This window comes from Neovison vison, chromosome 4 (genome assembly GCF_020171115.1).
Source record: "Neovison vison isolate M4711 chromosome 4, ASM_NN_V1, whole genome shotgun sequence".
NCBI lineage: Eukaryota > Metazoa > Chordata > Mammalia > Carnivora > Mustelidae > Neogale > Neogale vison.
The window spans coordinates 203,131,895-203,155,590 of record NC_058094.1 but is presented as its reverse complement, the minus strand read 5'-3'; the positions used below and the strand labels follow the sequence as shown (position 1 = coordinate 203,155,590).

The 23,696-nt window shown below is 39.3% G+C and overlaps 1 protein-coding gene and 1 non-coding gene across 20 annotated transcripts in view; both read left to right on the top strand.

The window, feature by feature from the left end:
* CADPS2 (calcium dependent secretion activator 2) overlaps window positions 1–23,696 on the top strand; it is a 532,394-nt gene that overhangs the window by 450,982 nt on the left and 57,716 nt on the right. For 10 of the 19 annotated variants that reach the window (XM_044246482.1, XM_044246480.1, XM_044246478.1 and 7 more), the window contains 4 exons: window positions 1,630–1,786; window positions 15,988–16,129; window positions 21,512–21,667; window positions 23,230–23,377. In XM_044246482.1, the coding sequence (XP_044102417.1) occupies window positions 1,630–1,786; window positions 15,988–16,129; window positions 21,512–21,667; window positions 23,230–23,377 (603 nt within the window). Of the gene's footprint in view, window positions 1–1,629; window positions 1,787–15,987; window positions 16,130–16,254; window positions 16,375–21,511; window positions 21,668–23,229; window positions 23,378–23,696 lie in introns of all 19 variants that reach the window. The other 9 variants (XM_044246471.1, XM_044246469.1, XM_044246463.1 and 6 more) reach the window with 1 other exon arrangement.
* Window positions 4,140–4,275, top strand: LOC122905798. The gene has a single exon (XR_006384471.1).

Genomic DNA, 23,696 nt, shown 5'->3' with positions numbered 1-23,696 from the left:
ACGTTCTTTAACTTTCATTACCATATACTGGCAGTTGTATGTAACTCCCATTACCATATACTGGCAGTTGCATTTACAGTTTGCACATTAAAGAAGACCTGAGAATGAGGGGCGCCTGGGTGGCTCAGTCGGTTAAGCCTCTGCCTTCAGCTTGGATCATGATCTTAGGGTCCTGGGATCGAGCCCCACATCGGGCTCTCTGCTCAACAGGGAGCCTGATTCCCCCCCGCCCTCTGCCCACCTCTCTGCCTACTTGTGATCTGTCTCTCTCTGTCAAGTAAATAAATAAAATATTTTTTAAAAGGAAGAAGAAGAAGAAGACCTAAGAATGTATCCCCAAAAGCTTGAGCTTAAAATATAAGACTGCCATATTAAATTTTTTGTTGACATTAGTCCCAGTGAAGGCTCTAGGGGAAAAAAGTGCTTACTGTAAATATCTTCTATTTATCTAAATATGGATTTCTCAGGAAACCTGACTCTCTGTTAAAGGTATTTTTATTTACTTGGACCAACTTCTAAAATGCATGCCACATTTAAAGTCACATAATTTCCTATATTACAGTTTGCTCCTTTAATATAAATCAAACAGATCTGAGAGAAAAAAACACTTAAAACTTTGTATTTCAGTATGAGTTATCTGATTTAGATTTGATTTTTCTTTACAAAACCCAAATTTATTCATTAAAGTCCTGTTTATCTACTTAGTAGTTTAGGGAAAAATTTGGCAATTTTGTGGTTGGTAGGATTTCTGGGCCAGCTGGCTGGCAGGGACCATGGGAACTTGGGCCTGCTGCTAGATTCCATGGGCAGGTGGTGTTGGGGCTATGATCCATTATCAGACCACATTGTTTTCAAGAACTTTCTGAAAAGTAAATAGTATTTTCACTCATCTAAACAGCAGATTTTTTAGGGTGATTATTGCCATTAGCAGAAGGCATTAGAAAATACCTAGCTGAGTATTAAAGTAATAAGCAACATATACCAACTTGTCTTTGTAGTGTTTACAGTCTAATTTAAGTGGCAGAAATTAAAATATTCATACATGTAGTCATATATGCAATACCAAGACTTGTGAAATTAAAATGCTGAACATCAGAGAGACTATGTAAGACTTGATAAGACTACCTACCTATCAGAGTACCTAATTTACATTGGAGGGTCTGGAAATCCCTCTCTACAAAAGCATGTTTGAGCTTTAGACCTTAGATTTTTTTTTTTAAGGTACTACAAATAAAAGGTAACATTTTTTGAATGTGAGAAGAAATTTTATACACAAATTTTAAATAAGCAAATTTGGCATTGAATAACATATGAAATCTAAAACAATAAAAATGCAAAATGACATTTATTACTTTACTTTAAAAATACATGTTTAATTTAGAACATTTGCAAAATAGATAAAACAAAAAAAAGGAAAGTTTTTTAGTATCTCTTAATTTAAGCGTAACTACTGTGGTATCTTATATATTTTAATATCTCCTTTTTCTGTGAATAGAAATGTTTTTAAATGTGGTGTCCTATTCAGTGACATTCTACAATTTCATTTTCAGTGACATGTTTTCAGGTGGCACAATATTTGTGTGTGTTTCTAAGAAGTAATCTAATTTTTCATTATTTATCCTTTTACAGGCATTTGCCTGGTGGCCTGATTTATTGGCAGAGCACGCGGAGAAATTTTGGGCTTTATTCACAGTAGATATGGATACTGCACTGGAGGCCCAACCACAAGACTCCTGGGATAGTTTTCCTCTTTTCCAACTACTCAATAATTTCCTCAGAAATGACAGTAAGCACTTGTGTTTTCTTTAGTCTATGAGATGGGGCGGGACGGAAAAAATGCTGTGTGGTGTGAATGTGTTATGTGTATAGAGCTCTGGCACTCACTCAGCGAGGTGGACACAGATAACATTAGTGTTTGCTCAGGCTCCCTGACTTTTTCAGGCCTGGTTCTGGAGGACACCAGGAACATGCCCACATTGCTCCACAGGCCTCTGAAGCTCTCTTAGTATATGCAGCCTCCTGCTAACATGGACATCTTTCTCATTGCACCTTGTGAATCAGAAAAATCTTCAAAGGTCAGCACTTCTAAAGCACTTAAGATACTTACGTCTCTGAAAGACACCTTAGAAATGTGTCATTATTCTAAGAATTCATGCTTTGTTAAGGTTTCTCTACTCATACGCATTCTGATAAGGGATTCACTTCCACAGAGGATGGTGTGGTATTGCTGTGCGGTATGGGAGGCTCTCCCAGTGCTGAGACATTTAAGAGAATGTAGAGGTCCTCTATTGAGACATTTCTTCCCGGTGCAATAAGGTTTACGAATTTTCAGATGCATGGTCTTCTAGCAGCCAGAACAGACCTAGCTTTACAACAGGATTTTATAGGGATATTTCTTAGCATACAGATTCTTGGGCTTTTCCTGGGATGACTCTTTTTTAAAGTCTCCCTTAAACTCAACCTTGGGTCCTGCTGACAGCCTTTGCTTTAACACTTGCATTGATCATAGAATCTCCAGTTACCTATTCTATACAGTCCTTCCCATTATTATGCCAAGTTGACCTCTGCCCTCTTCCTGCCCTCTGGTTGTGACTTGCTCTGCTTGATGGATAGAACAGCCTTCTCCCAGTGTGTGTTTTCTTCTCCAAGTCGTTGCTGCTAGGTCATTCAGTTCTTCCCCACATGGTGGGGTTTCTGGGCCCATTACCCTTCCATTCACCTTCCCTGCCCCGACCTCCCTCCAGTTTTCAGTATTGCTCTGGACCGTGGTGCCGTGGAGCACATGGTGCCTACAGTGTGACCCGAGTTACCCAGCCCCCCGGGAAAGGGGCCCTCATGCCGCTCTGACTCACCTGTGATACATTTCAAACTTGCTATATTTTAAAGCTCCAGAGCTTTTTTTAACTGCTCTCTTCCTCCCTGGGGAACCGCTACTCTGTACTTCTAGGTTTAAACTTAAATCCATGTCTATACATTTGTTTTTGCTTTTTAAAAAATGACTTTTTTGGTTTTGTTCATCCCTCCATTATTTCTTACTTTTCTTTGGTTGTTCGTCCCTTTGAATTTCTGACGAAACTACTGTTTTACTGTGGGGTGGGGGAAGCCACACTAATATGAGATTTTGTGTAGTATTAGACTTCCCATGGACATTAGATTTAGGAGAGCTGGTCAAGAACCTCTGTTATGGTAAGAGAAGCATCATTTTTTAGTAATCAATAGCATGAACTTTGATGCCAGACAGATTCACATCTGTTTCTGCCACTTGCACCTTGACCTTTGACAATGGCTCAACTTCTGTGGACTTTGGGTTCTTCATCTATAAGGGAAGGAAAATAATAGTACTACGGTGTCATTGGTGGTGAGGATTAATAACCATAGCAGCTCACGTGTAGTAAAGACAAAATAAGTATTATAGATACTAGTCTGAAACTAACTGAAAATTTCAGTCTTGCCTCTTTTGACCAGTTTCATCTTTTATCCAATTCCGTTTCCAAAAGGTCCTATTAGAAAGCCAGAGAACTAAGCTCCGTTTCCTACTTTAAAGATTTAACCCCAGTGTCTACTCTCAGAAGTTACTAATCCCACACTGAATTATCTGTATGTGGATCATTTGTTCTGCAAACGATGACCAGCCAGCTTTTAAGTTGTCCTTTGGTTCCCTCCTGCCAGCTAGGGACCTTCTTCTTTTCTCAGTCTTTTAGCATCATTAGTTTTCTGCTGAGAATTATAACTCAGGTTTAATACTGCCTTAAGACCATAAACCTGGGCAGAAAATAAATACATATATTATGCATTAGGTCCCTAACTGAGAGTAAATAAACATAGACTTATTTCTGGCACTGCTTTCTCCATTTGCATGAGAACTCAATAATTGACCATATTTAAATTTATTAGAGAGTTTATTCAAAGATGGGGCCTTTATTAATGTTCAAACAGCAAAGATGATGAATCATTTAACTTATTCAACATTTCGGAATTTATGGAGAAAACAAGTGTGGACTTCTTAAAAATTGGGTTTCGGGGACCCTCTACTATAATTCCAGTGAATTAGCATCCTTTAATATTTGTTTTTAAGAAGAGTTCCTGCATTGCAAGTGTAAATTTATGAGATTTTTATCACTAAGAACACTAAAATGCAGGATCTCTCACCCATGGGGCTGTGGAAGGGGTGGCTCCCCTCTCTCCCCAGCCAGGGTCGGAGGCCGAGATCAGCCCTCGAGGATCATTATTGGGTGGCCATGAGCGGGCAGCTTTGTTTTCCTGTCTCAGACCTCTGTAGTTGCTGGGAGCCCCACTTGCTCTATAGCAGGGCTGCTGACCCCACGGCCAAACTAGGGTGCGAAGTGGCAGTGCTGGACATGAGATCTCTGGCTCTCCTGAGATAGTGCCAGACTCCCCTGGGCTGACGCTGGCCTGCATTGCCCCAAAAGTAGCCTGGCCTCCTGCCTGCTCCAAAGACGGCACCTAACAAATACACCTAAGCAGGGTTCTGCACATGATTGCAAGGTGTGGGGTGGTAAGGAAGAGCTGGGAACAGGTGCTGGAGGAGAAGGAGCGCCATGGTCATCAGGAGCCAAGGAGGTCAGCCCTGACACCGGGGATGCCAGCTGTGAGTGCAAACCCCACTTCTCGGCCCTTAGCTGTGTCAAACTGGCCAGCGTGTACTCCACACAGTTCCCAGTGGGAAGTTTTCTGTGTTGAAGTGCCTATATCCATCCTCCGACAAAATAATGCTTGAGACAAGTTTTCAAGTCAAACAGTTTTTCTTCACTAACAAAAGTTCTGACATATCTTACTTTGTTCTGAAAGCAATAAATCACTTTCTGTGGGACTGTTGGGGGGGTGGGGGGAAAAACCACTAAAATGAGAAGAGCAGAAATTTAGTTTTTAACTAGACCTGCAAATATTTAATTCAAAAGAGTTGCTTACTCCCTTTCCTGTTTTAGACCAATGTAACATCGGCTGCTATTAAACTCTTAATGTGTACTTGTATGCTGTTTTGTCCCACGTGATTCAGTTAAAACATGGAAGCATTTATTACTGATCCCTTTTGGAGCGATGTCAGTTTTGGGGTAAGTCTAGATCTTGGCTTTGATTTTTGCAGTAATTAACAGATTTGAGAAAACATCAATTATTTCAGAGAAAAACAGCTCCTCCATGTAGTGAGGTAAATAGAAAAGTTCCCCAGTGCCATAATTTCCTTTTGGTATAGGGAGTACAGGAGAGTCTGGGGAATTAAAATAGAATGTAGTGACTTTCATCTCAAACTCACAAGTTACTATCCAAAAACCAAGGCCCCTGAGTATGTTAATGATCGGTAAAACATACTTTTTTTTTTTTTGGCTATAAATATCACTCTTGATAATAATGAAGAATTTTTTAATAATTATGTGCTTGTTTTATTAAATTCCTGAAGTATTCAAATAGTGATTTAGTGAATGCAATCCAAATGTTAAATGTCAACCTACTGCTGCCCCCATAGTGACCTTTTGGAAAGCTTTAGGAAAACATAAAACTTCTCCGTTTAATCCCACCTAGAAGGAAACAGCCTTACCTCACTGCCATGGAATGACGGCTTTTACCACCTTGACCCAAATAACATTATAGCCCAAATTCTAATTAATTACAACGTTAGCCACAACTAATAGAAACGGACCACTCTGCAAGGTCCAGTCTTGGAAGAGGAAATATTTTGCTAGATAACAATGTTTGCTATAACCTCACATGCAGTGCACAATGAACTATATAGATTTTAAATGGTTTTGATTTATGATAGTGTTCCTGCTTATGTTTGCTTTTCCAAAATAGAAATTACTAAGAACATCTCCAAGTAGTTGGAGGCTTTAGTTAGAATTTTTACTTTATTAGTGCCTTGAAAATTTGGTAGCCGAGTAGTTTGGGGTTTTGTTTTTTAACGAATAATTTAGATGTCCCCGCTGGTGGTTTACCATCTTTCTTTTATTAAAATCGTGATGCTTTGATATTTTAAAATAGGCGTTTATCTTTTGGAAAGTGGACAGGATTTTTGACAAAGCTCCTCGTTTTCCAGCCAAGGAAACTAAATCCCTAAGAGGCAATGTGCCTGGGTCTGAGCTCGCTGGCAAGGATCCCTGGGTGGTCTCTGGTTCAGTCTGGCTCTGCACTAAAAAAAGCAGATTCTGGGGTGTTTATAAAACAATATAATCTTTTCAAGGAAGAGAGGAAATTCCTTGAAGTTTTATTTTTACCTTAGAAAGTTCTCGGAAGGTCCTTGAGTTATGGGGGCAGGGGAAGAGAGGTGGTTAAAAGGTACAGAAAGAACCAGAAAATGGTATATATTGTCCTGTCGAGTACATGACAAAACGTCCGTGATGAGAGTACCAGGGACTAACCCAATGAGTCGGGGGAAAGATTCAAGACAGCAGGTTCAGTTTCTATTTTAAGAAGAAGAAAATTCTGCCGGTGGCCTACGTCTTTCCTTAGAGTTGGTCATGATTAAGGAAAGTCTTAGCCTTAAGAACCCTTGGAGATGAAATGTGGTGTTTCCTCAAGGGAAGAGTACCAGCTGCACCATAATTTTAGCAAGTGTCCCCAATCTCCTGCCCCTCACAGACTCACCTACTGATTCCCAGAGCAGGACTGATGAAGAAAACAAACTCCAGCTCCTTGATTTCTGTCCAGAAAAGACAGCTCCTGCTTGTCCCTCCGTCCTCCCTCCATCGACCCCAATCCACTCCCCCGCACCAACTAAAGAGATAATTAAGTGGGTAATCACTTTAAATGGTATCTAAGGAAACAGTTTTGAGAAAGAGATGTATTAAAATTGAGAGAAAATAAATGTTTTCATAATGAAGCAATTAGCATGCTAGCTAAATGGGGCTGTGTGACTCGAAAGCTAGCACACAAAGATTCTACCCTTGCCTGCCATCTTCTGCAATTGTCCTGTCGATAATAAATATGGCAAGTGACTGCTTCTGACAAACGAAAGCCATCTGCAAATGGCACAGATCATTTCTTTCAGCACTCCTGAAAGGCAAACCCTCGGAGCTAGTCACCTTTTAATCTGTGGATATGTTAGCAAGTGGCAAATGACCATTCTTTGGGGAACGGATTCCCAAGTGAAAAATAACCACGGTGCTTCTTCTTTAATTAACAGCCTTTTCACATTGCTAGCACATTAAAGCCATCCTGAAGAACACCCGTGCTTATATAATCAATGTCACAGCGTCTCTGCCTAAACGAATAATAAATGTTCGGGCTCTACACTAAGTGAAAACCTATTCTCCAAGACTTTCACCTTCATAAAGATGGGCTCATAAAGATCGAAAAAAGAAAAATGGGAATGTGGTCTCATGAGGATAAAAAGGCTAGTGTTAATAATTAACAAGGAGAGTGAAGTGGAGTCAAATTAGCCATAATAGAGCCCAGAGTGACTGGCAAAGTCACCTCTCATTATCAAAAAACTCATTAAGAAATGAAGAAGTGGAAATCCCGCTGGGTTATTCGCACACTCGGGCTGTATCAGAGATTATTTTTCAGATTTCTTTCAAATGAGGAACTGTTAGGTCGCCATATTGTATATGAGGTTAATCTTCAAGCTTTGAAATATGGAGGGCTGACACCTGCATATTCCTCCACCTCGAGCGCTTAAATGAGCTGTGCCTCTGAAATTCACGAAGCGGTGTTTATAGATACATCTGTACGTAGAACTACTAGGAACAATGCAGGACGGATAGGACTTCTAGACTACCGCAGGGCTGTGAACCAGCCTCGTTTTGTAGATAGACCCTTCTTTAAATGATGAGATGACCACAAAAATGCGAAAACGTACTTATTTCCAATTTCCAGGTTGACTGAATTCAAAATTGTACATCAGAATCTGTTTTGCCAGAGCGTATCAGTAGGAAAACGAGGAGTCACTAGCTTTTTCTTTGTCATTGAGTTCCACAATGTTGTTCTAGGTTCTTTCCGACATGTAGATATTTTAAATTCTTAGTCTGCTTCTTATATTTTCGTACAACTAAATGCCTTCAGGAAAATAACCTGCTCTAGAAGGCCTACGCGTCCTTCACAGTAGATGGGCAGAGACTTCTGATTGGCCCTAGAGGCTGTGAGCATCAAGGACCCTACGTCTGGGGGCTGTTGATCACGTTACAGCCATTCTCAATTGTTTGCCTCGTCTAGAGCGAGCAGCGCGGAACGTAATCCCAATCAGAAGTTTGTACATAACTGGAATAAAATTTTAGACTTTCCCCTTTGGCTTTTATATTCATCTCATAAATGACAGTATGAGAACTGTAGGACTGGGAGACTTCTCCATCTTTACGCTAAGCCTTAGTTAATGTTTATGTTGTTTTTTACTGAATTAATTCTGTAAGAAATAAGCGCTGAATGCCTAAAAAATTTTTTTAAAGATTTTATTTATTCATTTGACAGAGAGAGATCACAAGTAGGCAGAGAGGCAGGCAGAGAGAGAGAGAGAGAGAGAGGAAGAAGCAGGCTCCCCGCCGAGAAGAGAGCCCGATGCGGGACTCGATCCCAGGACCCTGAGATCATGACCTGAGCCGAAGGCAGCGGCTTAACCCACTGAGCCACCCAGGCGCCCCTGAATGCCTAAAATTTACGAATCCAAATCACCTTGCAGAAACATGGATTAAAAACAGTTCTGGCCCATCTAGTAGTGTGTATGGCCATATATACCCTACCCACTATAATGCAATAATTTATAAAAATAGAACTCAATTACATTTACTTTACTAAGGATTTTTTAATAATAGCTTTAACTTGAATTTGTTGGATTTTGAGTTGTTGTCCAAAATATAGGAAACATTATAATACCAGGGCTTTCAATTCCTTAGGTAGGTGGATGGGTGGGTAGGTAAATAGGTAGATCATTTTTTTTTTTAAGATTTTTATTTACTTATTTGACAGAGAAAGATCACAAGTAGGCAGAGAGGAAGGGAAGCAGGCTCCCTGCTGAGCAGAGAGCCTGATGCAGGTCTCCATCCCAGGACCCTAAGATCATAACCTAAACCAAGGGCAGAGGCTTAACCACTGAGACACCCAGGCACCCCAATAGGTAGATCATTTTTAACAAGTGAACACGAAAGGAGGAAGTGGACATGGTTTTAGGAGGTTGTTATACTAGTAAGTATACAAATTAAGTATTACCAAACTATATAAATTTACCTATCAAGGTTTTAATTAAAAGGAAAATAAAACTCAATGAGTTTCCTATTCTACTTAAAAAGCATACTCTCTAAGTCTCCTTTAGGCAGTGGGTTTTTGTTGGTATTTATTCAGTAAACACACGTGTATTGAGCGCCTAAATAATGTGCCAGATTCTTGGCTGGAGGCTGCTCCTAGATCTCAGGAGATCTTTTTGTTTGGTTGTATGAATTTTCTTCCTTTTACTTAAGTGTGTTCTAGGCTGCAATCTTCCTGACTTTTCTCACGAAACCCATGTTCATATTTTCAGTGATAGGAATCTTCATTATAAGCACTTGTCAACATGGAAAGTGGCCTGTTAATTTTATATCTTTATCCAGTGGGCTTTCATTGTGCAGGTTCCCTGCAGTTTGTAATCCCTTGAATAATTGTTGTTTTGTGGCCAAGTCTTGTTTTTAGTGTGGTTGGTGTTGTTTGTTTTGCTGGTCACGAATTACTAGTTGCTTCTGAAGTTTAGGTGGGAAAGTCATTCTTCCTAGTAATCCATTAATGCTGACTAATTGGAAAGGGGTGGCATACTATAAAATTGGGTTACATGGGCTCAGGAGTCAACAGCATATTTTTACCCTAAAAAGTATACAGGAACTCTTTCATCTGCTTGTTCTTCATTTATCCCACGATTATTATCTCAGTAATTATTATTAATTGGATCATAGTTTAAATTCTCAGTCGAACTCTTACTATTAGAAGCTTCTGACAAGTACTTTTGTAAACGTAAGACTCTTTTTGGTATGTAAATAATCAACACTAATTTCTTAATTACTGGGATGCTCAAAATAATTGGGCACATCTGTATTCCTAGTTTACCTTTTATTTAAGCCTTTTGCTTTCTTCTGCCATTTCTAATTGCACTCTTGGGCTTGATGTCACTGATGCTTCACTGATGCTTCCTTTTCTGACAAGGTGATATTTGGAAACGTGGAATCTTTGGGTGGAAAAAAAGATGATTTAACAAAGTGGATGCTGGTCCCCCGCTTACATTCTTGCCAGCCACTGTTTTAGACTCCTTCTGAGCAGTCCTTTAGACTTCCACACCTCAGGTAGAAGGTCAGGAGCATTCTTGCATAAGGCCACACTGAGAACTTGCCTCTTCCAATGAACTGTGAGAATGGGTGCCTTGGAGAGGCTTGATTGGGACAGGTGGCCGCCCAAATCACAACCTATCCTGACTAAACCAGATGGAGAAGATAGAAGCACTCATTCTGGTGCCTGGGGCTAAGTATTAAGAGGGCTTTTGACAGTGTCTGATAGGAGCAGAATGCAAACTGGCATATGGGCAACTGAGAAAAAGAGCATACATTTCCATACACAAGTACAGCACGTGTGTATTTCCGTAGCCCTGCCTTTTGACACCAAGCTTTCTCTTGTCCTTCCTCGCCCCTCTGCAGATTTTCTTTATTTCTCCTCTTTTCTCCTCATCTCTCTGTTTCTCCCTTTCTTTCTTTCATTCCCTCCCTCCCCTTTCATGAGTCTAATTACCAAAGAAATAATACTGCCAGTTGCCAGTTTTCTGAGACTTTGGAAAACGGGTCTATAATTTTTTAAAAGAAGTAAAAAGGAACACTACTGAAACATGAGCAGAATTTGGCCAGAATTAAGCATTTGTGACCGGCCTTAGGAAATATAGGAACATTCCGTTTTATCCCTCTATCTTCAGGATGTGAAAGTTTGCTGTCAAGAGTCATGACTGAGCAGAAAAAACCTCCCTCTGCCACATTCATTAAAATATGAGACCTAAAATAGCCAACATTCATATCCAGCAGAATTTCTAGTAGTCTGATCTTGGACATGGATCAAAAATAGATGTTCATGCCAATATTATTTAATACTGCATATTCTATAAAGAAATATGCATAGAAAATATGAAGAAATATGCAGGCTTCAGTATGTTCTTAGACAATTTCCTGAAAAATAATGCGGTCATCTTAATGTTGTATCCATGTAGTTATTCATTCAACAAACATTTGAACACTTGCTTGGAGCCAGGCATTTTGCTGGATGCTAAGAATACAGATACGGTCCCTCCCTCAAAGACCTTACACACTTGTAGGAAGAAAATGAAGCATCAACAGGTGCAGAAGCATGCTTTGGACCACAGTGGAAGCCTGCACAGGGTAGAGAGTAGACAGATGAAACCAGTAACTGGGCAGGGGGACAGGAGAACAAAGCATTTCCAGAAGAGTTTGGAGGAGTTAAGTGTAGGCTTGAACTGAACCATGTGAATCATTGTGGCTGGACCACAGGAAATATGGGGGTCAGGCCACAGAGATGAGCCACCAAGCTCATTTTTAAGATAAATCATAGACGGCTTTCTTACCATGCAAAGGTTGTTTGAATTTGTTGTGATGATCCACCAAAAGATATAATCTTTCAGAACGACATTATTAGTTTCATATTTTGGCAAGCCTGTCTGCTTTGAGATTTGAAGAAGATGGTTGACAAAGGGAAAATTGGGATCCTGAAGACCAGTAAAGAGATTATTGCACTAATCAAGGCAGGAGATGAGAAGGTTAGAAGTAGGGCAACAGGGGCGCCTGGGTGGCTCAGTGGGTTAATCCTCTGCCTTCGGCTCAGGTCATGATCTCAGGGTCCTGGGATCGAGCCCCGCATCGGGCTCTCTGCTCGGCCGAGAGCCTGCTTCTTCCCCCCCCCTCTCTGACTCACTCTCTGCCTACTTGTGATCTCTCTCTCTGTCAAATAAATAAATAAAATCTTAAAAAAAAAAAAAAGAAGTAGAGCAACAGCAGTGGTGCTGAAGAGGAAGGGACGTGTTAAGAAGGACACTAAGGATACAAAATACTCTGAGCGATGGGTATTAGAGAGGGCATTTGTTATGATGAGCCCTGGGTGTTTTATGTAAGCCATGATCAACGAATTCTGCTCCAGAAACCAATTTTGCACTGTATATTAGCTACTGTATGTTAAATTTAAATTTAAATTTAAAAAAAAATACACAGATCTTGATTACTAATTGGATCTAGGAACTAAAGGCCAAGCCTGTGGTATAATCACCAGGTACTGATATATAGTGATCTAGTGGATAATCTGTTTTCACTCCCATGGTGGGAATACAAGAGAAGGAGGCTTATTTGACAAGTTGATGAATTCAGTGCTTATCAAGCATATCAAAAAAGAGAGCTCTTGCTAGAATTACATTTGAGTCAACTGGTACTTAATCTTAGAATCATTATAACATTTAATAACAACATTGAGTGTTGATTCTCCTATGTGCTTCATTTTAACAAACTAAGTATGACTTAATAGCCAACATGCATAATCTCTAAGTGTATAATAAAGAAGCATTTGAATTGATGAGGTAGAGTACTCATTTGTATTTGTAAATGTAATAATTTCTTAAGTGAGTGTGTCTTGGACTAGTTAGAAATAATGACAGTGCTTAATGGCACCTATCAAGATGTAGAGCCTTTCAGTCTTTCTGTTTTTATTATTAGTAGGCCACATAAATTAATTAAGAGTTAGGCTATAGTCTAGCTGTGTAGCAATGCAACGTTGTCCAGCTTTCAATATATATTATAAACACATTAAATATTTTCACAGCATTCTTTCATTTTGAATATAATAGTTTTCTTCAGTCTCTTGACTTTTTCATAGTGTAACTGAGTTTTTCAAAATTCTAATTGTAGAAACATAATTCGTCTAAGATACAGAGTAATGCATTTGTCCTTTGCAAGGTTTTTTTCTACCTTAAATACTCTCTGCATTTCTAGTTCTTAAAAGATGCTGATATACTGCTGAGAGGTTGGGCGACTGTATGAATGGCTAGGTGGATAGATAATAAATTTATGGTAATGTAAATTGTGGGGTGATGGTAATATAGTCTATAGAGGTTAAAAGGGGCTCTTGTTCTGTTGTCTGATAAGTAGATGACTTTACCACATGTCCCCAAATTCTCTGTTCCTCAGCTTTCTTATTGATAAGATTGAAAAAAAAAAATAGTGCTTCTCTGATAGAATTTTTGTGATGGTTAAATGAGAGAATGCATATAAAAAACTTAGTCCCATGGTTGACGCTCCAAAAATGCGGGCAAGGAGGAGGAGGAAGGGCGAGCTCTTAAGTGGAGAGCCAATAAATTCAGATGTGGGCATATTTTTTTAATTTGCTTACCACAATGATTGAGGTGGTTTGAGTGAGAATATTTCATCCTTAATGTTCAGCATCTTATTTAGGTGACATTTGGCAAAAGAAACTGAACTGCATGATCTATACAGTACCTTCTAGCTCCGTGATTGAATCTCCAGGAATAAATAAAGCTCCTTTCAGTGTGCTAATGAAAACATCATTAAGAGGAAGGCATGTGTTGCATGGAGCACTGGGTATGGTGCATAAACAATGAATCTTGGAACACTGAAAAAAAAATAAAATAAAAGAAGAGAAAATAAAAGAAAGTACTCCAAGAAAAGAGAACAGGTTATTTTTGTTTAAAGGCCCTGAAATAATAAAAACATAAAATGATTTTAAAAAGATAACATGAGTCTCCTAAATAAGACATTTATCTTTAATTATGATTATCATTCTCACTTTAATAGGAAATCTTTTAGCATATAGATAAGCCAGAAAAAAATGATTTCACCGCAAAAAATACTAAACTAGAGTAACTAGAATTAGAAAAAAAGCAGTGTTGTCTTTTCCTCTGTATTTAAAATTGCTTCCTACGCCCACTTCTATGTGTCTGTAGTTTTCCAGCTTCTCACAAATTTCAGAATCCATTAAAACAATATTCATGCCACTGTGGTAAGCATCATACACTTTGCCCAAGTTTTAAAACACTGTTTAGCTTTTGGGATATTTTTGCCCCGAAGAAGATTATGTGGGGCAAGTGGCATATTTAGCTGCGTGTTTTATGAAGCATTACTTTAAAATTTCTAGTGACTAGATTTCGTATAGAAGCATATACAGCAATTCCAAGTCATAAAAGTGAATGGGATCCCTGAGAGACTTTTCCCCGTCTTCCGCCTCTGCTGCCCTAATCCAGGTCACCGTCACCGTCGTCCTCATCCTCATCATCCTTTACCTGGTCTATTGCCATCAAGACTGAGCATGAACCGTCTTCTGGGCTTCCGCCCTTGGTCACCTACTCCATTTTCCACACAGCAGCGAGAGATATTTTATATCATGGTACTCCTCTGCTTAATAATACTAAACATAATGATGCTTCCCTGTGTACTCAGTAAAACCCCATTACTTCTCACCATGTCCTACTCTCTGGACATAATCTCGGCCTGTTCTCTCCCTCTCTCACTCTACTCCTGCCGCACTGGCTTTCTCGTCCTTCTGGAAGTACACCAGCTTTGTTCCCTGCCTGGAACTTTCGTACTAGCTATTTCCTCTGCTTGGAGATCTTTCCTCCAAATCTCCTATGAATGGCTACCCTGTCACTTAGGCTCGATTAAAATACCATCTCTTCAGAAATAGCTTTCCCAGCCATGATGTATATTTTTACATGAACCTGTTCTCACTTTGAGAGTCCAGAAAAATTACAGCTGGGTTTAAGATATGTTCACTTGAGAAACAAGTATGTACCATCATCTAAAAGGTTACAAATGACTTACTGAATATTACTTAACATTACTTAGTGTTTTCCTACAGATTCTCTATTCTTCCATGGTACAGCGTAGACACATACTGACTGTCTTGGTCCGTTCAGTCTGTTATAGCACAATACTAGAGACTGGATAGCTTATAAACTACAAGTTTATTTCTCACAGTTCTGGAGGGCTGAAAAGTCCAACATCAAGGTGCCCACAGATTTGGTATCTGGTGAGAGCTTGTTTCACAGATGGCTGTCTTCCTACTGTGTGCTCACATGGTGAAAGGGTGCGGGATCTTTCTGAGATCTCTTTTATGAGAGCACTAATCCTGTTCCTGAGGACTCTGCCCCCATGACCTAATTTCCCTTCAAGGGCCCCACCATCACATTGGATGTTGGAATTCAACATATGAATTGACAGGGGCGTGGGTGGTTGTGACACAGTCTATAGCTAGCACTGAATTTTTTCTAAGGAAATTGCATCCTGGGCATAGAAAGCACCCACTTTCTGGTGCTTTAACTATTACCTACCTATTTCGTAGTCCTATCCCAATAGAACAAATTCTAAGACTTCCACAACTGCTTTAGGTAGGATGCCCCACAGTGTATTTCATTAAAGACAAATGGACACCCAAAAAATGCATATGATATGCTGTTTCGAAAGAGACGTGTAGAAAATTGGATGACTAACAAGAAAATCTACAAATAACTGAAAAGTTCATGAATCTGAATAGGTAGTCCCAAGGCCACAGTCATCCTGCTGCTGAATTAAATAAGTGTATCTCTTAGAATTCATCAAGCTTAGCTCTTAGAATTGAATGGGTTTAGCTCTCCCGTGACATACCATCTAGCCCAGGGATTGTAACTCTCTTTATTGCTCTATTTACATGTGTCAAGACCTTCAGGGTATCCAGCAGCTCTGTTGAGTCTCTAGCAAGTGGTCATGTGCCTCATGTGTTCAACCTCTTAGAAAGTAAAGACAGCCCACCTGCCAGGAAGATTTTGTCGAGATATAATCTGTTTGCATGTTGACAGCCATACCTAGGAGGTTAATTTTACTTCTTGATAAGCTTTCATGATATATTCAACGTGAGAAGCAAGACCCGATATCATCTGTATTTTATACCCATTCTTCTGTGTCAGACTCTTTCAGGAAACGTGTTTTCACCCCTGTTTTCCAAATGCCTGATATGATCCCTCTGACGAACACTGTTTCTGCTTGACTATTTCAGCACTTTTGTGTAATGGAAAATTTCACAAACATTTGCAAGAAATCTTTGTGCCCTTGGTTGTCCGCTACGTCGATCTCATGGAGTCCTCCATCGCCCAGTCAATTCACAGAGGTTTTGAGCAAGAGACATGGCAGCCTGTCAAGTAGGTATCTTGCCTAGTGTCCATAGAACATCTATCTCTTCAGTCCTGACCTTATGACTTTACACATGGCCATCTGTAGTTATTGCTTATGGTGGTCCCTTCCCACGTTGTTTGTTTCTTTACAGGAATATCGCCAACAGTCTTCCCAATGTAGCTCTTCCAAAAGTTCCAAGTCTGCCTCTTAATCTTCCACAGATTCCTAGCTTTTCTACTCCTTCGTGGATGGCTCCTTTATATGAGTCCACGTGTGTATCCCTCACTTATTTCCTGGTGGTGTGTTAGCTAGTGCATGGCCTGGGCTGTGTTCTGTGCACATGTGTTCAGATTGCATGGCATTTATCATCATTGGTTGAGGAATCCTATGTTTTAGTGTTGTGTGAGTTTTTTAAGCTATTAAGCTAAGCTGAGCAAATTGATGATAAATGATACAGATAAAACAAAAACAAAACAACCCCACTCACTGGTTTGATGTAGTTCATATGTGATCTGTAGGTGAGAGGTCATTTTGTGACCCAGGTTGTAGACTCGAGCCTAAATGATATACCATAGTTCAGGCGATCGCTGTGGTAACAGTATGTCTAGGAACCATGGTTGGCTTTAGCTTTGTTACCACCTGCATAGTTTCTCTTATACACATAGAAAACCATCATTAAGAATCATGTCAAGAATATGTTTTTCTATTTTATCTTAGTCGTACTTTTATTTATTTATTTATTTTTAGAGATTTTATTTATTTATATGACAGACAGAGATCACAAGCAGGCAGAGAGGCAGCAGAGAGAGAGGAAGAGAGGGAAGCAGGCTCCCTGCTGAGCAGAGAGCCTGATACGGGGCTCAATCCCAGGACCCTGGGATCATGACCTGAGCTGAAGGCAGAGGCTCTAACCCACTGAGCCACCCAGGCGCCCCCTTAGTTGTACTTTTAAATAATATTTCGGGTTGCAGAGAAGTGATTGTCCTTTATTTCCTAACACCAGCAAGTTCCTCTGTTGTCCTTTCATCTATCAGTTGATGTACTTTGTTACTTTTAAATAATCTTTATATCATAAAATCCACACCTGTTAGTTCCACCCTGTGATTCAGCCCACCTATTGCAGATTCGGTAACTAAGAGTCGCTAGAACAAAAAGGACACAGGCTTTGAAATTCAAATTTAGGTCCCAGTTTAGTAATCATTAAATCTTCCTTAGCCTCAGTTTCCCCAATGCTAAAAAGGTTATGACTCCTAATTTTTTTTTTTTTAAGATTTTATTTATTTATGTGACAGACAGAGATCACAAGCAGGCGGAGAGGCAGGCAGAGAGAGGGGAGGAAGCAGGCTCCCCGCTGAGCAGAGAGCCCGATGTGGGGCTCGATCCCAGGACTCTGAGATCATGACCTAATTTAAAGACATTCTTGTGAGGATAAAAAAGTAAAAAAAGTGATGAAAAGTGCCTGGCACATCCCAGGCTCTCAATAAATAATAACTATACCTATGCTACATTATGATTTTTATCATTATTTTTATCACTATTACATCATCCAATCATCATTATTCCTAACTGTATAGTTTTCCAATGTATGAGCCCCAGAGCAATCAAATGAACTCAACAATGGTCCATGCTTTGCCCAAGGTCTCATATGACATCAGCTAGAAAAAATAATGATTAGAAGAAGAAAAATAGCTACCACTCATTAAGCACTTACTATATTCCAGGTTAAGGGCCAAATTTTTTATCTCAGTTAAGCCTCACGACAACCCTTGGAGGTAAATGTCATTGTCCCCATTTTACAATTAAGGAAACTAAGTCATAAAGAACTTAAGAAACAGAACCTGCCCGAGGTCCTACAGTAAGTCAGTGAAAGAGGCAAGCTTTGAACCCAGGTTTGGGGGACTGTGAAGCTCTCTCTCCTTATTCATGTATTCGGCTTCCAGAGAATATACTGGCTAAGAACTTGCCCAGCATCCTTTCTGCCTGTCCTCCCACCACTGGTAAGTCTGCTCCCCGTCAAGGCTACATACCGTCAAGAAAAAAGAGACCAAGAATAACTTGTGAAATAGCTTAGCGAGATCTCTCCAAGTTAAACGTCATCACTGTGCCCACAATAGCTACCAGGAGGTTAGGTTACATGTGAATCTCTTTCTTTCAGGCAAATGCTTTGGGCAGCTTTAGTGTATAGAGTCATGTCTGTGTGTGCTTGGCAGTTATCTGGGAAGTAAAATGTATCTTTCTAAGTTTATGTGTTTTTGTGCTCCTTAACACTGTTTTATAATTTAATTCCTCTCCTTCTTCATTCCTCATCTGTTTAACACCCTTGATTTTAACTAGAATCATTATTGTGGGCATTACCTTGTGATATTTAGATTTTTGTGGGGGATCATTTTTTGGCTTTGAGGTATGTGGGAAGCCTGAATCTCGTTTGTTGGGAGCCCCATCTTAAAATGACCCGCATCTCAGGACAGGAATCATGACAGATTGTGGCTTTGTAAATAAAGTGCTCATACTTTCATCATTCTGAGTAAATAAAAAACATGTTTTACAAATTAATCGCTGTTATCTTTACCTGCTAAGATTATCAACATTAGGCTCCTCTTCAGGATGCTCAAAATTACTTATAGTGCTATGATGTAATCACCAGTTTTTGGGGGTTCTGAGTGGTTTTTTTTTTTGCTAAAGATTTTATTTTTATTATTTTTAAGTAATCTCTAACCCCAATGCAAGGCTTGAACCCATAACCCCAAGATCAGGAGTCTCCTGCTCCACTGGCTGAACCAGCCAGGCTTCCTTAGTTTTTTGAACTTTTGTTATAAAGCATTAAATTGCAAAACATAAATAAATAAAAAGCCCATTTCATATGTAAGGAATTAAAAATACAACACAACTACGGCTTTAAAGGTACATTCCTACCTACTGTAAGGTGATATCAGTATCACCTTACAAGGTGCTTCTCCATTTCTTCCCTCACAGTTTTTTGTTATTTTTGTTCTTTAACTCTAAAAGTATATATCAATAAGATAAGTTTCCTACTGGCATTTTAGGAAGTTATCTCAAGATCCATTATTCACATTTGAGTTCTTTAATCTGTTAATGATACTTTCTGCATAGGTCAGTGATTAAAAGTAAATTTAAGATGAAAATTTCTGAGTAAATTCAGGAAGCTATAAATTCCAGCTCAACAGAAAATCCATTTACATCTTTTATCCATTTAATTATAACAAACCCTTGTTACCTTAATTACATTCCTAATTAAGCACATTTATCATTCCATAGCATCCAAAAACAAAAGAAACATATATCCATACTCTCTGTGAAGACTTAATTGTCATTACAATGTTACAAGAGTCCATTTTCAGTCGAATTCCATCTTCACTATTTCAGGTTTTGCTCTGATGGTGGTTTTTCTTGTTTTGTTACTTTATTAAGAATACATACCTGCTTCAAATAGCGACCTTCTCCTTCTCCAAAATAAAAAATTATTAGTAGATTTGCTTTTTTAACTAATTAAGTTCAATTACTCTTAAAATATAGGTTCTCCAATTTACCACATTGCACACTATGAAATAATGATGGTTATTTATAATAAATAATTATATTATAAATAATATTATAAATGTTATAATATTATAAATAGTGATGGTTATGGACAAATAAGAGGATTTTGCCTGGACATTTTTTTCCCTCTGATTTTTATTATGTATGTGGCAAAGGGAAAAATAAATGTGTTTTTTTCTGACATTTTACAGCAACATCAACATGGTGTTGACTGTTTCCTTTGTTTAATGGTACTTTGGGGGCACTGATTTTTAAAGTTACAAGATACTGAGTAAGGAGCTGTGGATGGTCTTTTGAGAAGTGAACTCTGAGCACATCTTGACTAGGCAAGGAGACTATGAGGAGTTACTGGCAGATTGGGAGGAGGAACACAAAGGAGGTTGGTGATGCAGGAAAGATACTGAGGTGGAGGTGGGGGAGGGAATACACATTTAATTAGCCAGGGAAGGAGTTGTGGTGTTTTTGCTTTTGTTTTTGTTTTTTTTTTTTAAGATTTTATTTATTTATTTGACAGAGAGAGAAAGAGATCACAAGTAGGCAGAGAGGCAGGCAGAGATGGGGGGGAAGAAGGCTCCCCGCTGAGCAGAGAGCCCAATGCGGGGCTCGACCCCAGGACCCTGGGATCATGACTTGAGCTGAAAGCAGAGGCTTTAACCCACTGAGCCACCCAGGTGCCCCAGGAGTTGTTTTTTTAAGCCACTAACCAAGATATATTTGGCTAAACAAAGTGGGTATTTAAAGAATTTTTTTTTAAGAATTTCGTTTTTATGAAAGTTTTCCACTGTACTTTCGTGATAAATTATTTCATCTCTATTTTTCTTTTGCACACTAACAATACAATTTTTAGGTTAGTCTATGCTAAGCACTTACAGGCAAGCTGAGAAGAACTGAATCACACAGCCCCTTTTTCTCCTTTTGTTCTCTTTTACTATTAAGTTTCAGTGTGTTTGAACATAGGATTATTTTACTTTCAAAAAATTTCTGTTTCCCTATTAGGCTCTCTACTTGCATAATGGAAAGCAGTAGTTATTTTCCTTTGCCCAAATATTATATGTATCTTGCTACAAATTACCTTCATGCATGGTATGAAACTTTAGTCTCCTAGAGTGATTTTGCCACAGGCCCCAAGTTAGACAGATGGAATGACCTGAAATATATGACCATGTTCTGTCTTCCGAGCACTGTGGATATCATTTCCTGGCTAGGCTGTGTGTTGTACTGTTCGGTTTCCTTACGAGCTAGAAAAGTCACAAAGCATTTCAAAGTGGGCCTGAGATTTGCTTCCCTCCTCAGCCTGTTACTCCACTTCCACTTCCCCTGTCCTTGAGAGATTTGCGATCTGTACACTGTGCACCTGTCTGCAGACAGACAGAAGGCGCTGTGAGGACAGAGGCACATGTGTGTGCACGAAGGAGTGAACCTCCTGATGGCAGTCAGACGGACTTTCTTACGTAAAACACACTCTTTGAATTTCCAGGAAGAAATACTTCTGTATTTATCTGTATCCTATAGATTGGTAAAAAGCATTTAACATGTTTGTTCTTTTGTATATAATTTGATTTCTTTTCCTTAGTCAAGTTCCCTTATACATTCTACCCCTTCTTATGAAACCTTACTATATTCATTTCTATTTGCGCTTTTTTTTTTTTTGCCTCACCGTATATTCATTAAGAAGTGAAAAGGAAGAGATTCAGAAGGTTGAATAAAGAAATGACCAATTATTAGAGATTTTATGTGATACTTTTTCATTAATGGCAATTGATACAGAAAGGCAAAAAACAGTGTGTTGGTGATCGTCACAGCGAACAGTGGAAGTTCACGATGTTTTTCATGTTTCCTTTTTCTTCTAGCAATGGCTCAGCAACATCAGAAGACCTTTTTTGGAAACTCGATGCCCTTCAGATGTTTGTCTTTGATCTGCACTGGCCAGAGCAAGAATTTGCCCACCACTTAGAGCAAAGACTTAAACTAATGGCCAGTGATATGATAGAGGCCTGTGTCAAAAGGTAGACCTGTGTTTTCAAGTTGCTGCTTTGCACACCAGCATCCAGAGGAGCGCTTTTCGCCGAGTACCTGTTACTTAGTGGTCGCAAGGGAAGGTTTCGATATGTACTACCACTGCAAAATTTAATGAACATTGCGTTCTCAGACCTAAATCCTGGGGCCTCCTGTAACTGATAAAATTGGCCTGAAACTTTTTTTTTTTTTTTTTAAACAAACCTTCTCACATTGCCTTCATCAGCAACATCCATACTATATTAATCATTTCTTTGGTGCTTATGGTTGTCTCTCTGGGAATACTGTGCTTTCAATTCCCGAGGCAGTACTTGCTGAGACATATGGAAAAGGTCTGTTAAGTACTTGATGCATTATGCGCAGTGTCTGCTGTGAAATGGCGTGGCAATCCCAGATTATGATCCGCGCCATCAATGGTTCTATTTTCTGGTATTCCCTTCGCACATCGAATGAGTTCCAACTATCCAGTTATATTCTTCAGAACTGAACCCGAAATAAGTTAGGAGGCTTTGAATTTCTCCAAAAAGGCTTTCATTTTCTTTAATAGTTCTTAGAAAATCAGCACCAAATCTCTAATTAGCCAAGCAGTGTTTTTCCCATTGCCCTCGTTCATGATAGGTACGGAACGATGTGGGCATCGTATTGGAATAAACATTGCTGGGAGCAACGGAATAATCCTGAATTCTTCAAAATTAAGAAAAATTCTGTCTTTTTAATGGCTTCCTAAAGCAAGACCACCAATTAGATTTCTAATGTTTTAAAAATATCATTATTGTCATATGTGATTCTAATGTCTCAAATCTGTGGGTGTTCTTCGGCTACTTCCACAAAAACAATTGCAACACTTTCTTTCAAACACCTACCTACAACTTTGGGTATTTGAAAGAAAACCTAAGGGACACGAAAGAATGACACATTCTCTATTGTACATTAATTATGTTTTAGAGTTTTCCAGACTTGTACTTTTTTTAAAATTTGGTAAACCCTTGCTCAGATTTGTTCTGCTTTAATGCGGAGAAGCAAGTTTTTTGCTTGTTTTTTGTTTTGTTTTTAAGATTTTATTTATTTATTTGACAGAGAGATCACAAGTAGGCAGAGAGGCAGGCAGAGAGAAAGGGGGAAGCGGGCTCCCTGCTGAGCAGAGAGCCCAGGACTCCGGGATCATGACCTGAGCCCAACGCAGAGGCTTTAACCCACTGAGCCACCAGGTGCCCTGCAAGTGGTTTTTATACTTGGAAATTAATTCAGGCAGTTAAGTAAAACTCAGAGGTGTTTCCGTAAAAAGTTTTACACTAGCTGTAATGAATAGTTTCCTTTGGGTAGAGATACTGTCTGCATGACTGCAAAAGCTGTTTAATATAAAATAGCTCCCTGATCTTTTACATGAGACACCTGAGACAAGAAGAGCATCTCAGCCCCTCGCTCCCAAGCAATGCCACACTTCTTATTTGCATGTGTTAAATCAGCATCTTGTAGTGTTGATTTCACTTTTACTAAACAGGTGAGACATATTTCTGAATTTCTTACTCCAAATTTGTGTTTTAATGACTAGAACAAGAACTGCATTCGAAGCCAAGCTGCAAAAGGCAAGCAAAACCACCGAGTTGCGCATCCCGGCTTCTGTGTGTACAATGTTTAATGTATTAGTCGATGCCAAAAAGCAAAGCACCAAGCTTTGTGCCCTGGATGGAGGACAAGAGGTGAGTGAACTGAGTGTCAGGTACGGATAGGTACCCTGACAGAGGAGGGTGCTGGAGGCGGGTTCCAGAAGTCTCTCACTTGATTAGATGAAAAGACCCAAGTCCTTCAATAGAGGTGTTTGAGCTTTTCTTCACTGTAATAATGGAAGGCCCTTTACCCCTTTGCTCATGTCAGTTTCTTCTGTCTTAGATGAAGACTGCCCCAAATTTTACAAGTGTAACAGCTTAGGTGTTGTGTATTTACATAAACCTCGCTTTTCACAAGCAAATAAGAAAGCTGGAAAGCTACCTACTTTGTTTAGACAAATCTAGAGTACCC